Source organism: Pavona decussata, unplaced genomic scaffold, assembly GCF_977016875.1.
Source record: "Pavona decussata unplaced genomic scaffold, jaPavDecu1.1 SCAFFOLD_193, whole genome shotgun sequence".
NCBI classification, from domain to species: domain Eukaryota; kingdom Metazoa; phylum Cnidaria; class Anthozoa; order Scleractinia; family Agariciidae; genus Pavona; species Pavona decussata.
In genome coordinates this window covers 1,518,801-1,535,443 of record NW_028145602.1, presented here as the reverse complement: position 1 = coordinate 1,535,443, position 16,643 = coordinate 1,518,801, and the positions used below count along the sequence as shown (strand labels likewise).

The 16,643-nt window shown below is 37.8% G+C and overlaps 1 protein-coding gene across 1 annotated transcript; it reads right to left on the bottom strand.

The window, feature by feature from the left end:
- Positions 1-1,021: 1,021 nt before the first annotated feature.
- Positions 1,022-12,633, bottom strand: LOC146461957 (uncharacterized). The gene is made up of 9 exons (XM_085086270.1): positions 12,501-12,633; positions 11,943-12,098; positions 9,982-10,058; positions 8,432-8,546; positions 7,648-7,690; positions 6,526-6,573; positions 5,138-5,251; positions 4,140-4,206; positions 1,022-1,904 (listed from the first exon to the last, which is right to left on the bottom strand). Exons 1-9 carry the CDS (start codon positions 12,541-12,543, stop codon positions 1,713-1,715), a joined length of 855 nt encoding a protein of 284 aa, XP_084942396.1. The 5' UTR covers positions 12,544-12,633; the 3' UTR covers positions 1,022-1,712.
- Between the last annotated feature and the right edge of the window lie 4,010 nt (positions 12,634-16,643).

The following is a 16,643-nucleotide window of genomic DNA, read 5'->3' as shown; positions in this document are numbered from 1 at the left end:
TAAGCTTTCGTTTGGTGTTTGGCTCAGCCGAAAAAAATATGAACATCTTTCAGCTTACGCCACAAATTAAAGCTCTCTGAATATATTGACTCAATTCCGAGTGCTTCGGTACGGCGTTAGCAGCGACCTGCCAGTTTTTTAGGGCAACGTTCTCTAGAAGCGCAACGATTTCCTTTTGATCTGGCACTCTCACGTCTGCGGCTTTGCTATTCGTTCACAACATCACAAATTTCACACGAGTTGAGTGTTCCAATGAAACCACATTGTCGATATTGAGAATTGCGTCCTCGTTCTCGGTAACTCGGCTGCAAAATTGAGATCCTTCCGATTTCCTTGCACTGCTTCTTTTTTCCCTGGCCGGACCGTGTCAAGTTTTCGACATTTTTTATGTCCAGTATTTTTGTTGCGTTGACAATGCAGTCGGCAAGATTCGCTTGACCCTTGGGACGACATTTGATTTGTGACCTCGACCTTTTGGTCAATCGGCTTTTAGTGTGCTCACAATTAAGTAAAATCCTTCACTAAATTTTCTGAGTTTTGTGGCACTCGGTAGGCATACTCGATCAGAGAAACTATAGTTTTTGTCAGCAAGGATTCCTTTTCACATGTTTGTTTACGTTTGCTTTTGTTTTCGGTTTGCGCTTATTGGCCAAATTCTGACAGCTAGGACAGCAGGGAGCCGCGGGGAGTATTGGGGGCGGCTCTCTCCTCTTTCCCCCTCCCCCCCTCCACCCCCAAGAGAGCTTGCTCGCAGGCTAGAGCAGGAACGGGCAAATACGTCGTCAAAAGTACAAGAAAAAAATTAGGGCAGCTAGCATTTTCGGAAAGCCACCGCGGCTCGTAAATTCAGAGAATAAGAATCGTTTCCCTAAAATTTAAATTTTCAGCTAAAGAATTGATTGAACAGTGATAGGTTTCACAAATTTCCCTATGAAAAGATAACATTACACTGTTTTTTTATGAAGAACCTTGAGGCTGAGATTAACTAAAATTTATAAACGTAATAAGAACATTACCCAGGTTGAGAGTCAGTTAAGAACATTTTTATTTTGACCAAAATGAAAAGTATAAAAATGGATAAAATAATACATGTAAAACTTCAGTCTTTACAATCCAATTAATCCAAATAGTAAAGGACACATTTTAATATTACAAATGGATTTCTTATTGCATGCGTGGTACACGGTTGCCTGAACATCTCCTTTTGACTTTCGCTGCATGTATTTTTTTTTAATTTCATTCAGGACTAAAAACTACTAAACACTTCATGACGAAAAATGGATTTCTTATTGCATGCCTGGTACACGGTTGCCTGAACATCTCCTTTTGTGTCGGACTTAAACCGTATTTTTTTTTAAATTTCATTCAGAACTAAAAACTACTTAACACTTCATGACGAAAACTTGCAATTTAATATATTGAACAGTTTGAACAGTTTTTTTCAGGCTCAAATTGCCAAAACATAAAAATAAAATAAAATAAGAACGTTCAGCCTCAGCCCCCAAGTTAGACATTCTTATGAAAAAAAAAAGTGTAGGAGAGAATATAGGAAACAACCTTGTAACAATTTGGCTTTGGTGTTCTCGTTGGGTGCATAAGCTAAAGCTGAATTGTAAGTAGTCTATATATGATACTGTGTTTCTATTAAAATCATTTGAACAAGATTTTTAGTCTAATCTATCTAAACAATATCCTCTATAATTTCGGCTTCTTTAACTTCCAAGCCCGTAAAACTTCACTACATTATCGCAAAAAACTGCTTTCTTGTCTTTTTCCGACAGGTGCGAAACGCACTGCAGGTAAGCCTCAAACGTCTGCTTGTAAGAAGCGTCCCTTGCCAGCGTACAAACTGGCCAATCAGAGCCAAACATGCAACGATCTGCTCCAAATACGGAAGTCACGTGCTACAAAAGAAGAGAAAAATGGAAGTTACTAGGCAGTAAACGTTATCTGTGACATGCGCGAACGTCGTGTGAAGGACATTTTACAACAACTATCAAAATTCTCGCGCGCTGATTGGCTCGTAATTTGAAACGAGAGAGATGGAGTTTGCAGTTGCACAGTTCTTATAAGTGCCGCTATTTTTGATAGACCATAGTACTTTCTCTCGCCAGGCTTACTCTCGGTCTAATCATAGAACAAACACCTGGCATAATCCGAGTAACAATTTATGTCTCGACGCATCATCGGCCAAAATTCGCCTTCAGATTTATATTTAGACGAATTATCTGTCAGCCGGATAATTCGTCCCTAGTAGAAATTGGCGTCATTGAGTGGTGTTCCGGCGCACGTGATCAGAGTCTGGAGTCCAGCCAGAGGCGCCAGAGTGATTGGTCAACAAAGTTTTACAAACTGATTTGGCTAGTAGCGTCGAGGTAGCGGACAAACATAGGCAAATTTTCGCAGGAAAGCAAAACTGTCCAATGAACAAAGACCTTTTCAACTGACCTCAACCAAGTTAAAAATGCTAGAATTTTGTTGTGATGTGAAAAGGAAGGAAGATTTGTCCAAATATGTCGCCAGAAATGCGGTAATGGCGTCGTAATAGCGACTGTGGTGAGGAATCGATCGCAAATCGCAGTGAAGCAACTGACATGTTCTAACATTTTGGCGTCAGAAATTCCTCCTGGAATAAAGGTTAGTCCTAAAAATATTGTTAGTGAAATTATTTTGGATTATGCTCTAACTTTGGCCCGGTTCAGACGCCGTACTTCACATGACCATGAGACGAATCAAATTCAAATTTAGACAAGCCCAGTTAATTCAGCCGAAATTAATTAAATTCACTGAAGCATACTTTGACTGAAGAAAATTGCAAATTTGCAATAACTTATGAATCAAGATTTGATTCGGCTCATGTGAAGTACGGCGTCTGAATCAAAGCCGGTCCACAGCCGTTTAATAATAGGGAGTCCCGGCTGAGGCCGGCGCGAAAAACGGCGGAATAAGATTGGCCTTGCTGAATTGATTCAGATGGCGTAGTAGTCACATGAACTTAATTTATTGAATTCGATTCCGTTCATGTGAAAAAGAACGGCGTCTGAACTGGGCCTTAGAAGAACACATCTGCGTGTGTGTAGTAGTCTAAAAGTTGAAACTTGAAAGTTTTTGACTCGTGATCGGCTCAGTCAACGTGATGCTCGCTCACGAAATGTGTTGAAATGTCTTGGTTATCGTTTTAAACAAATAAATTTCATTTTGCCGTGGGCCTTTACTCTGATAACGCACAGATGACGTCAAAACGTCGTAAGAACAATCGTTTATCGAGTGCCTGCCACATCATGTTGATTTTTAATCGAGTCATATGTGCCCGGTTTCCCAGAAACGATGATGGGTCCGGGGAAAGTTACTAGTAAATAGCTTGAACAATTAGGTTAAGTTTGAGAATTACGAGGAGGTTGAAAGGAATTAGGATGAAAAATGAACTGCCGTCGATTTGTTAAACATAGAAAGCTTGTAAAACAACAAAGCTCGCCACCAGGGGTCCGTTTCTCGAAAGTCCCGGTAACTTTCTTTACCGGGCCCGATAAGTGTCTTTGGTGAAAAATGTTACTTAACAGAAGTCAATTTTTGTTAGCTTTGAATACTAAATTTCAAAATCTTATAATTCTATAAACACATTGGCCAAGTACCATGTCTGTAATCACAGCGTAATCGGCGAAATAAAACATTTAAAAATATACTTATCGGGACCGGTAAGTTACGGGACTTTCGAGAAACGGGCCCCAGGGCCCAGTTGTTCAAAGCCCGATTAAGCTACATGTAATCCTGGTTTAATGTGAACTTTGATTCAAGTTAAATTACTAATCGGTAAAGATTCTTCCAAGAGATTTTTGGCCCTCAGTTTTGACTTAGCCTTTTTTTTTTACTTTAAGCTTGAAATGATTAGGCTTGAAAACCACTGAAAGAGCGAGATGAAAATCTCGATTAACTTTTAGTCGTAGATTAGCCTTTATCGGCTTTTGAACAACCCGGCCCACTCTCCCAGTAGCTCGCTGGTTCGAGCATCCAAACGGTGAACGGAAGGCAATGGGTTTAATTTGCCCTTTACGTGTTGAACATGACAGATATTTCTTAGAAAGGCTTTATTTAATGCGAATAAATTCGATTCTTTATTTTGAAATGTACGTGAAACTGACCTTCACATAGGGAATTAAGTCCTGGACTGTCCAGTTCTCATGAGAAGCTTCTGTTACCAGTCCTGAGCTGCAAAAGAAAAAAAACACACCGTGAACATATACTTTTTTAATAAATTCTTTAGGCCCCAAGACACCCTTCTCACTCCCTCCTTCTGTTAACGGATTCTTCCCCGAATATCCCCTTTTAATTTATATAGACATTCACCTTTCAAAAGCTCTATTTTGTATAACTTTATGTAATCACGGAGAATCATCAGTTAAGCTTAAAGTGCCATTGGGACGAAAATTTCATTTTCCAGCTTTTTGCATTTTCGTGTAGAATATGACCTTCTTACTCATGTTACCAAATTTCAATCCTTTACGGCCATTTTTTTAGCTTTTTATTCGAGATTTTACGGCCACCATTACTTGGCCTTGTTCCGGAAGTTAAGGCACAAAAAAAAAAAAAACAGGAAGTGACGTTATTGGCTCAACACGAAAAATTCCACATGGCTGATTTTCGTACGGATTCTACTCCATAAACTGTATTCTGCTGTTATTTAGTTCGCACCCAGTGTTGACAGTCATTATCAGATTGGTTTTACATGTGGGCGAGTCTTCCACCAATACACTCTAGTTGCTGGCTTTCACAGGTGCTTGCAGCCGTAAGCGAAGCGACAATCAGTAAAAGCTATTTATCTAAAAGACTAAGAAAACGAAGGATGAAGTCCACGTGCACGGAAAAAATAATACTTAACACTCGTACCATTTTCAGTCCCTGACAAAAGCAATGGGGCATATTACTGTGACTCCACTTTTCAAACCCAGTTCAACCAGGAAACAGTGGATTAAGAACCACTCTTTGCATATTCCACCATAAATTCCTTAGTAATTATAATTAAATTTAGGTGTTCTGTATAAAACAACAGAAAAGTTAAGACCTCGCCCAAAACTGGGTACAGAGTAATTTTTTTGTTCAAATAGTACCAAGCCTAAAACTGCACACAGATGCTACTTACATTTTACAATAAACGTTTGGATTTTGAGCCAATATTTCCATTCCTTTCATCCAATCATCCATTTTTCCTTCCCTTATCTCAGGTTTTGCAGAATGGTCAACTACAAACTTCAAACTGTAAGTCACAAAAATAAAACCATTTGAATATAATGTTTTGATGACATAACATGAGGATAGTAAATTAAACAAAGGGGTCAATTTGCTAGTAGGCAGTCAAGTCTTTCACACAGGAAGGATAGAATTTCATTACAATACATATAACTATACATAATTATGCATACGGTAACCATAATTAAAACTTAAACTTAACTTAAACATAATTAATTAAAAAAAGACCATTTAATATTTGGTCAAACAGTGGCAAACACTCAAAAATTAATTGCAAGACTATTCACTTCACAATCTTAGGTAAAACAGGAACATTTATACCTGCCAACTTTTTCTGACTCAAAGGCCTAAGAATTTTTATCCTGGGAGTGCCAGGATTTTCAAAGAAAAAACGACTATATCCGAAGATTTCCAAAGTCACCCAAGGAATCCAGAAACCGTTCCGAATAATTCTGAAATTCTCAAGAAAATGACAATGTTCCATGCAGACCTTCAAAAAATCAGAGACTTTAGGGAAGGTAACATCATTTACTCATTTTACATGGACTTTTAGTTTCTCCCATTGGTTTGAGTTTACGTATTTTTGGATTGTGTGTCAGTTAAGGCTGTATTAAATAGCTAACATTTTTCAACCAGGCATGAGAAATTGGTTCATAACCATATTAAAGCTGGCCTGAAGTTTTCAACCTGCAGGCGTGAGAGTTGGCAGGTATAAACATTGTGCTCATGCCACAGGGTACTCACATCCCTGGAATTTAATCTCATTTCTGTAGACTATGAAGCGGCTAGGAGCTAATTCATTACTAGATCTAGTATTTCTTCTCATAGCTAGTACACTAGTCCGTTGCCCAAGAATTTCTTAACCCTTTTAAAGCCCTGAGTGTGATCAGCATCAAATTCCCCCTTTTCATATCAATGCTTTTTCATCCCCTGAGGTTATGAGAATTAAGGACATGATCGACAAAGGTGAATTTTCTTAATATTTTATTAACTTCTCCACAGTACTTTTATAAGAAAAGTGAGGGGACAAGATAGGAGAATGTGTTCTTTGATATTAGGGGTTGAAGGGTTAAACTTAACATACTGTCAGAACATAACACCATGCGCAATTTTCAACATGAGATAAGCTTTGTTTACACATCTGCACAACAGGTGTGCATGAAACGCTAATTCAGTTGGGTACCGAGTGTGATCAAATGCCGTCATGTCAATCGTACAATTATACACAAGGAAACATTATTTTACAACATCATATTAATATTATAACTAACTGCCACTTACTTTGGGAATTTTTTCACAACAGAGTCTGCCAACTTAAAATGCCTTGTTCTTGAAAGGGAAATAAATAACTAAATAAATCGTGTATAATAACAATAATAACAATAATAATAATAATAATAATTTGTTTCCATAAGCACCAGTCCACTACTTCTCTTCAGTAATATTTATTTACAAGTATCACAAAATTCACACAATAATATTAATTTTAGTTACTTTCAGAAACTAAAACGAAAAATGTTAAGTACTACATCAAAAAGCTAAAATATTATAATTTTTCTTATTATAATTTCAGTTTTTAATTAAGGCCTGACTGTGGACATTGGGAAAATTTTTAGACCTTCTGAAGGTCATTTAATGAATCCATAGTTTTTGGGGCCACAGCAAAACCACCCTACCACGATAAGTTTTAGTTTTGGACCTGGGGCCCATTTCTCGAAAGTCCTGGTAACTTACTGGGCCCAAAAAGTGATTTTGGTAATAAATGTTTCTGAGCAGAAGTCAATTTTTGTTAGCTTTTAAATACTAAATTTTAAAATGTTATAATTGTATGGAAACATTGGCCAAGTACCATGTCTGTAATCACTCTGTAATCAGTGAAAAAACATTAAAAAATATACTTATCAAGCCAGGTAAGTTACCGGGACTTTAGAGAAAGGGGCCCCTGGGTACAGTTAACCCTTTGAGCCCTGGGCAACAGTGACTGGAATCTTATTTCTCCTTACAACGTGCCTACCTGACCAAACATACAAGTGATGAGAATATTAAGCAAATTTTATGATCATCAAAAATGTTTGTTTTGATATGTAAAGAAATTCACCTTAGTAACTATAATATAAGGACCAAAAGAAATACACAGAAAACATTAAGGAGAATATGAATGTTGATATTATATTGGAGCTTTAGTAAGTCTTATTTCTTCAAAGCAAGGATAGAGCAAGCCGACATAGGTCGCTTATTGAGAAGGTCACTACTTCTCCACAGCGCGGCAAAGTTAAATCCCAAGATCAAGACTGCACTGACCTGGGCATAAATCAAAATGAATTTAATTTTTTTTTAACTCAATACAATTGTCACAATAATTTTTAAATAAATTTATTAATAGTATTTAACAGTTTTACCAACCTTATGAGTAAATCATATGTGAGGCCTCTCTGTTCAAGATAGCCTAATAATAGTATGAAGGGCAAGAAAAAATCAGCAACATTGAAAAAAAAAATGATAGAAAATATTTTTACTTGATGCAAACCACTAAATAATAATATTAACTGCAACTTAATGTGATTATTAAATTAATGCTGAAATTATGCAATTCACCGATCTTATGAGCGAAATTTTAGGACCTACACTACCATAAGGTTAAGGTTATACAGTTAGATGTGGCCCAGTTACATGTACATATAGTAGACAGTGTTAATTTAGAATCTTCAGTTATTAGCAGCAGCTGATCTCAATGCGCTTATCTGCTTGAATCAGTTGTTTGACTCCTTTTTATTTTCCAGATTAAATTATCTGGAGTAACTAGCAGATTAAGTGCCAAGTCAGGCTTATTAAGGCACTGCCAGGTAAGTTTAAAAGCTTAAACTACAGGGTCTAGTCGTTCAATGGCCGGAAAACTTTATCCAGTGGATAAGTCATTATCCCTCAATTTCAATCTGTGAAAAGATTTCAGTATTAATTTTCCTCTTGTGCAAGCGAATTATGCACACTCTAACCACAGTTAAGTTTGGGAGTGTATGAAAACCTTGGACAACGTTTAACGTGAAGTATATTTTAGACCCTGAATAGTGCCTTATCCAGCGGATAAACTTATCCCGGCCGGCCTTTGAACAACTGGGGCCAGCTGTGTAAATTAGTACAGAACTGACAGAAATATTTAAATTATATTGAACATGTTTAATTACCATACCTAGACCTCTTTGCACTGACTCTTTACTCAACCAGTCATCTGGTTCCCCTTCCAGGATATTTCTTACTCCTCTGAATATTTTGTGTTTCATGTACTTGTCCAAAACAACATTGACCTAAAAGTTTTACTTGTCAAAATTAATTACTAAGTCTTATATGATATCCAGGAATTAATGTACTAATAGCCATTACCATATTGGCAAGAACTAAATATGGTGACACTTTGCTTTTTCCATTTACACCTTGCAATTGGAATTTGGAACTTGACACGCTACCACATGACATGAAATCTTCTAAAACTCTTTCAATTTTCAGGACTTTTCCTTAAAATCTTTCTTTAAATTAAGGATACATATTGTACATAGCTAGCTATACTGATACACTTATAATTGCTTAATATTTCCATTTAGTTACTTCAATCAATATCTGCTTACTGTATATTTATTGAATGTTTAATTTACTTTGATATTCACGGATTGCATGATTTTTACTGAAGTCCTGGAAATATTGCAAGTGCATTGGGATTTTTAAATGTGCCATAAGAACCCTATATTATTATAATTATTAACTACTATTATTGTCAGATGAGAGAACTAAAGGGAGAAGAAGAGTGACTAAAATTGACCACTTTATATTACCTGCTTAATAATCAGGAATTAGATCAGATTGTTTATGTGAGTAAAGTCTTGAGCTAGCTTGCAGAAAAGAATGCTAGTCTTGCCGTCTCCCAATAAATTATACCCGTGTCTGGAAGTTACCATTCACTACCCCTAGGAGGGATAGTTTATAAATTATTATTTAACTGCATGTACTGAACATTGAGTATGCTATAATAATGCCATTAACATCGCAGTTGCCACGCTATCACATATATCACAAGTTAACTCTCAATGTTATAAGTTAAAGGACTATGAAATAAGCTGCTATGGCCTAGTTCCTGGGTATTTCTGTCTCATTGATAGGCCTTGATTGACCTTTGTGCAGAGGCATCACCAAATAACACCAACGGACACTGTGGGCCTGTCTCAGACTTTTGACAGACGATGAGACAACAGAGAATGCTACAATGTAACCCTTGGAAGGGACAAGGCAGAGCTGCCATGCTGTGACATCAGAAAACCTTTGAGATGTACCTTCAAGAATATTACAGTGCTGACCTCAGGTTCAAATAAAATATGTACCAGGCATTATGTAAAGAAAGTTTATCAGAATAACCAAATGCATCTAAAAATCTTGAGTTTCACAAAATTAACATTAGGGTATGAAACACTTGGATCACAATAAAAGTCCTCCTTTGAAAATAAAATACAACTATGTACAGCCTATCTTGTGGTGTCTTGTGAATATCAGTCTTTTTAATGTTGAATTATTTGTAACTACACAATATTCTGTCAGCATCGAGTCTTGAGCACAGATTTCATAGAAAAACTAAAACCCACGACTTGTACTGATGGTTTAATTTGTAAGGCTCTTTCATTGGTTGCTGTGTTTCAGCGAGTTTTTAATGTGGGACAATAGTAATAATTATTAATAAATTTATAATTAACTAACCTTAGGATCTGTAAGATCAACCCATCCAATAATACCAACGATAGTGGAAGTCTTTTTGGCCTGTTCCAGTATCCAGTCTATTTAAATTATAATAGAACCAGTGATGTAAGCCCTTTTAATCAATAAACATTTCAAAAACTGGCTAATAATTCATAAGTCCATTGACCTATCAAATGGTTGATAAAACATCACGTGCAGTGGTTTTAAAGCCCAATAAAACCTCCTCCTTATTAGTGTGTGGTGTTTAATGTTATTCTCTTGATATGCTAATTTCCAACGTTCACAAAAGCATCATTGTTATGAACTCTCTTGACACACGCTAATTTCCAGGAACGTTTTTGAAGCCGTTCAAAAAAACTTGCAGTACAATATGTTTTATCAGGTCTTAACCCACTGGAATGTGCCTCGTGGTTTTAAATCCCGATAAAACACTGCTGCTCGTGTTTTAAACATTACATAAAAAACTCAAACTACTGTCTTGAGTTGACTTATAGCAAGCTATAATTTTAGTCCATACCATTCTGTATACAGTCGTACAAACCTATAATATCATAAGCCTTATAGTCTGAAGCAAAATGTGAACCTTGAATCCTTGATCATGAGGAGACAATGAAAATTAAAAAAAAGAAGTAGAAGTTTGACGGATTCAACAAACATATTACAACCAGACTTTAATATATTGCGGGCATTTAATTTTTGAGCCATATTAAAGAGAGGAAAGACCCTCGCAGTTATTTTTATACAAAAGCAGTTGCTTTCTTCTATTTAGTCTTTCACCCACAGTTCAAATATATATTCACATTTATTTAATAATTTTATTTATTCATCCTCCACAGGTTTACAACAAACTCACAATATGACAAGCTCCCAGTTGGCTTTATATAGCTCAGTTGGTAGAGCACTGCACCAGCATCACAATAGTCACGGGTTTGAATCCCATTCCAGCCTGAATTTTTTCAGGCTTTCTTTTGCAACTGCTTAAGTTGCGTATGTACTAACTGTGAGGGTCTTTCTAACTAGTTCAAATATGTTTCATATTAATATTACATTCATCTTTTCAACCACACATGTGCTCAAGTCCAAAACTCAGGTTGTTTAGCCTGCTGCACACTTGAGGAAAGAGCTAAGCAAAGTCTACCTCGCAAGGCAATTAGCGCAGTTGTTTCATCACGTGTGTGGTTGAGTTTGGGTGACGTATACAATATGCAAGCCAGCGAGGCATGCGAGGCAGATGTGCGAGGCATGAACAAAACATGCCAGGCATGTGAGGCATGAAGAACCCCAACGTAAATTGCTAACCATGAAGCTAACCGGGGAGCTATTTAAGCCAACCAGTGAATGCTATTTAGGCTAACCGGAGTGCTCTTTAGGCTAACCGGGGTGTTTTTTAGGCTAACCTGAGTGCCTCACACGTCTGCCTCGCATGACTCCCATGCCTCGTCAGCTTGCAGATTGTGCATCCCCATTGAGTTTTCATTAGTTTTTTGCCTCCAGAATTTTTATGGCAGTGAGAAAAATATCTGTCTTGTTTGATAATTGAGATTTCACCTCGCAAGGTGAAATTCTCATGAAAACTCAACAGAACTGGCCTGAGAAAACAGCTGAGCTGATTGCCTCGGGTTGCCTCGCAATGTCTCACCAGGTCATTTGTTCAGTTGTTTCCTCAAGTGTGCTGCAGGCTTATTCTATGAGGAATCAATATTATATTTACAACAGAATGTTCATTCTTCTCTAATACTTCCTCTCCTCAATTCCTATTAATATCATTCCATTTTTTTTCTTCTTCATTATTTCAATTCATCATAATACAGTCACTACTCTCGCCTTGCAGACACCTTGACTGAATTAATGAATGAATTCCCGCTATTGCGGACTCTCGCTATCAAGGACACTAACGCACTGTCCTGAGGGTGTCTGCAATAAAGGGAGTTGACTATATACTGTTTTTAATAATTTAATACCTGTCTCTTCATAGTTTTGATTGACTTGTATGAAGACCACTTTTCTTACAGGAGAGGGCTCAAGGGCACTTTCAAGGTCGCTTAAATGAAAGGGCCTATAAATGCCACTCAGCTTAGGAGGCCATGGATAGAAAAACTTTTCCGTATCCCACAAGTCTAAATAGAAAACATTTTCCATTAACAAATTAAACAAATATATTAACTCATTTGCTTTTCTTGTCATAACATTTTATAGATCCAGATCTGTAATTTTTCAAAACGGGGCACGACTACTCGCCTCTGGGCCAGGTTCGATTCTCGGACTCGGCGTCATATATACCTCTGGGTTGAGTTAGTTGTTTGCTCTCGTTCTTGCTGCAAGAGGTTTTTCTCCGGGTTCTCCGGTTTTCCCCTCTCCTTAAAAACCAACAATTCCAAATTCCAATTCGATCCGGAGAATGAGAATGTTCCCATACTATAAAGTGCGATTGATCTGCCCGTCACCAAATATACAAATTTCAGACTTAATTTTACATGTAAATGAGCTTTATCTTAAATAAATAAAAGGGTTTTACTTACGAACATGGGCGTCTACAATTTCCTTATCATGCAAATCATTCATATCCTGTTTTTTTTTTTCAAAAAATTGAGATAAGTCGCAAAAAACAACCGAAGCGAAACAGAAACACAGACCGCTAAATTGGACCAAAACTTCAGGGGGCAAGGACAAAACATGGACCCAGGGCCCATGGATCCTCATTTTGGACCGGGCTCATGGACCGGTCGTACCACGAGCACGAGCCAAGTGGGAGTCAGGGTCCAACTTTTATATTTCTCTCTCATTTTTTTTTTTTTTCTGCTGATGTCTTCTGGTTGTTATTTATTTTTTATATAACGATGTGCCAGTGACAACCTCCCCCCCCCCCCCCCCAAAAAAAAAAAAAAATTAAAAAAATAAAAAATAACAACAACTTCCAGGTTTACAACATTTTCCGTTACCGATCGCTAGAGCCATTACCGCTGTGATTCGCTGCTACTGTGGAAAGATATACGACATCCGTTAGATTAAGACCTTTAGTTGCATACGGCTTGAAGCAGAGATCCCATTTCTACTGCCTGACTCAAGTGCCATCTTGTTGCGTCCACAGGACACCCAGGATAACATAAAATAGAATCCACACCCTTCGCGGGCAAAATGTAGACTGCCATGGGAATTGTTTTTTTTCTAACACGTGGGTTTTACAAGGCATAGTGACTAAAGCTTTAGTCACCGAAGACATTGGACAAACACTTTCAGGAAAATTATAGATGGCGAGAATCGAATGAGGACCGGCTGTTACTGATTAGCTTCCAATAATGAATTCTCGCGCGATCGCATTGATAATCTGATATCTCTGGGGAAGGAAAGAAGATAAGTCTGACATACGTTTCTAATAGGTCTTAAAACGTATGTAGCGGTACATACGCAGAAAAAGTTGTATAAGAAACGTCAGCCTTGAAATAGTTTGAAACCCCCACCTTTCTTTGCATGGTTTTTGGCTTTTGATATTTCTTTGCACCGGTTAGTTAAGTGTTTGGGGTTCACAGCACTTCGCTTAGAAGGGTGAAGGGTAGGGGCTCACCCCCTATCCTTTAATTACCCCTCCTCATTTCCGGAATAAACTTGCCGCTCTGCTTAAGCCATTAGGGAGTTTAAGCAAATCGCTACGGCAAGCTTCACTACGGCTACCGGAAGTAAAATAATGCACTTACGAGTCATTGCGCATGTCAGTCGTTCGCATCCAGCCGTAGCGGGAAATCCTTCTACGCCAGTTGGAAGGTTTTGGCGTAGTCTGTGGTACGTGGACTTGTGTCGCTTCTTTCTCCGCTTTATACAGACTCTTGAGCAATTTTAGGGAATGAAATACATTTAAAATTATTAGAAATAGTTTGTTGTGAATATTTATCAAGCTCCCTGCTCCTTACCGAATGAATCGGGTTATCTTTTGCACCCTGGCCGGTTTGTCGAAGGATCAAAGCAGTGAGCACATGGCGAACGTAGCGAACGGCAAGAGAAATGCGTGAGTACAAAGTCTAAGTTTTCCTTTTCAAAGCTCAAAGACTACTTGAAATTCAAATAACTGAATCCGAGGAATGACCATGGTTATGAAGGCCGGGACCGTGTACAAACTTTGATTTGGTGTATAGACTCATTCACAGGAACGCTTACATTTTTTCCAGACGTTGGAATCTATTAACAGCTGGTCAGACAAGTGTTAAAGAAACGCATTCAATTAACATTTATTTTGAATTTTAATTTTAATGTGCACTGGCCAATTTTGGATTTTGCATGCATTTTGTATGTGCTGGTGGACGTTTGTAATGAACATAAATAGGCTTTCATGTTTATTGGGAGCGAGTCTCCCTGTTTTTATAGTTAAAATATATGAAATTTACACCTCATTTGCACTTTTTTCAGGTTAAATTTACCATATGGTGTTACATTTAGACGTACGAAAACAGCCTTGAAGACGCTTATGAGTCTTAAAAACTTCTCAGCCGTACTATTTGTATTTCGCGTTGCTTAAAGTTGAATTTTGGCGGGCTACGGCGAAGTACTCTCCCCAGACCTCCTTAACCACGATAGCCGTAGCAACGCCAGCCGTAGCGATTTGCTTAAACTCCCTAAATTGTCATGATCGTTGACGTTAGTACCCAGGCTTCCCGCTTAAATATTGGACTGGGCTCAGGAAATTGAGAGTAAATTTCAAAGTAAAAAGGAGTGACTTTTCTGTCTGTCTTTACAGTAAATAATTCTTTTTCTGTCAAGACACACCACAATAACATATCATGTGCCTGTCTTTTGCGAAAAGCAGTTTTGGTGGAACAAGGGATAAAGATTTGGAATTTTTTGTTTTCAAGAGCAAAGCCTGAAATGAAACACTCAACAAATATTTCTTAAGTACAATACATTTAAGGATGCACGGTGCTTGTTTATATCGAATTAGTTTTGCGCTGTTTATGACTATGCGGGAAAAGCAGATCTTAGCAAGGGCTATGGAAATCCAAAAAGAAAGTTGGGGGTAACTACGCATTTTTTCAGGAGATAATTAAGCAACAATTATTCTAAAAAGCAGTAAAATAATAAGCAATGTATGGCGCGTTTTTTTCCAAATTGAAACTTTATCTCTGAAAAATGCACGGTTACCCCCAGTTTTCTTTTCGGATACCAAAAGCACTTGCTAAGTTCTGCTTTCCCCGAATAGTTTTAAACCGCGCAAAAATAATCCCTGTATTAGAAGCCACCACCCATAGGAAACCCGAGTATCACGAGATGCGCAGAACGTCTGCGCAGTAACAAAAGTAGGAACCGTCCTTAATACAAGTCAATAGTTATAAAGAAATGCTGTAAATTTCCGAATATAAAGAAAAAGGGTCTATAAAACTTAGGTCCACATGAGTTGCAAGTGGTATGTCAATATGTAAGCTGACCAATATACCACCAGCTCAAAAGGTCACTATTACTGGGCTCCTCAGTTCATGTTAATGAATTTCTTCCTCAATTTTTCTTTTGATATTGTGAAGTGTCGCGGAAAAAATAAATACTTTACTGCAGAAACCGGCCGAAAAGCCAGCCGTTTTACTACCTCCAAAACACGTACTTTTACGAACAGAAACCTTTAAAATAATGTCTAGTTTCGTTGACAATTGCTCTACTAGTACTCAGAGCATATTCAGATTGATTATTTCTGCTTGCAGATGGGCACGATGAAAATGAATTGCAACCCTTCAAGTTCTTTCCACGTCTATTGTGAAATAACTCAGTGAGTATTGGTTGTCCTTCTCTCAAGTAATCACTTGATATTTCTTCTCGGTGCTCCAAGAACACTCTTCATGTTTGAGCAAACGTTTGTACAGTTTTGGCCCAAACCATAGTTAATCGAGGGACTGGTCATGAAACCTTGGCATGAAAACAATGGTGCTGCAATTTATGTTGGAAGGGACCCGACCGTGCACAATCCTTTGTTTTAATGTTCACACTACAGTTGAATATCTTAACAGGAACGATTCTATTGTTAGTTGTTCCAACAGATTTCAAAATCTATCGGGATTTGTGCACGGTCAAGGCCAAAACGCTAACAAAAATATACAACAAAGAAGTTTGTCAAGCTTCATAACCATTGCCTTTTATTAACTCAGCCAAAACAGAACAAATATCCCCCTGATAGTACCCCTCTACCGAATCGCCGTCTGACTTAAAGCTATTGTGACACTTTTTCTCTGGCTCTTCTAAGTGTTAAAACACTTTCTGGTATAACCGGAAGAGAAAACAGAAGGAGCCGTTAAGAGACTTGTGTTAAAATTAATTCGGTTGAGTGGCGGTCTCTAGTTAATGTTCAATCGCCTGTAATTGTAGCCCGTCATGCCCAGATCGAACTTGTCGTTGAGCAATCAGTCTTCAGTGGTCTTTGTGACTAGAAAGCTTGCCTTCCGTAGAACCGCATTGCCACTGAATACGATGGTACTGACATTAGGACACGAGAGGCACAAAAGCCTTATGAGCACTCCCAAATAAAAAGTGGGAGGAAACACTCTACCGGCAATGTGTCGGCCGGCAACGCTCTCTTGTTGTCATGTGACTCCTCAAAGTCACATGATCATCGTCAATCAAACTGGTTGATTGGTTGATTACGGCTAAGCGAGATGCTTGAGTCAAAGAAGACACCTTGTTAGATAATGTTT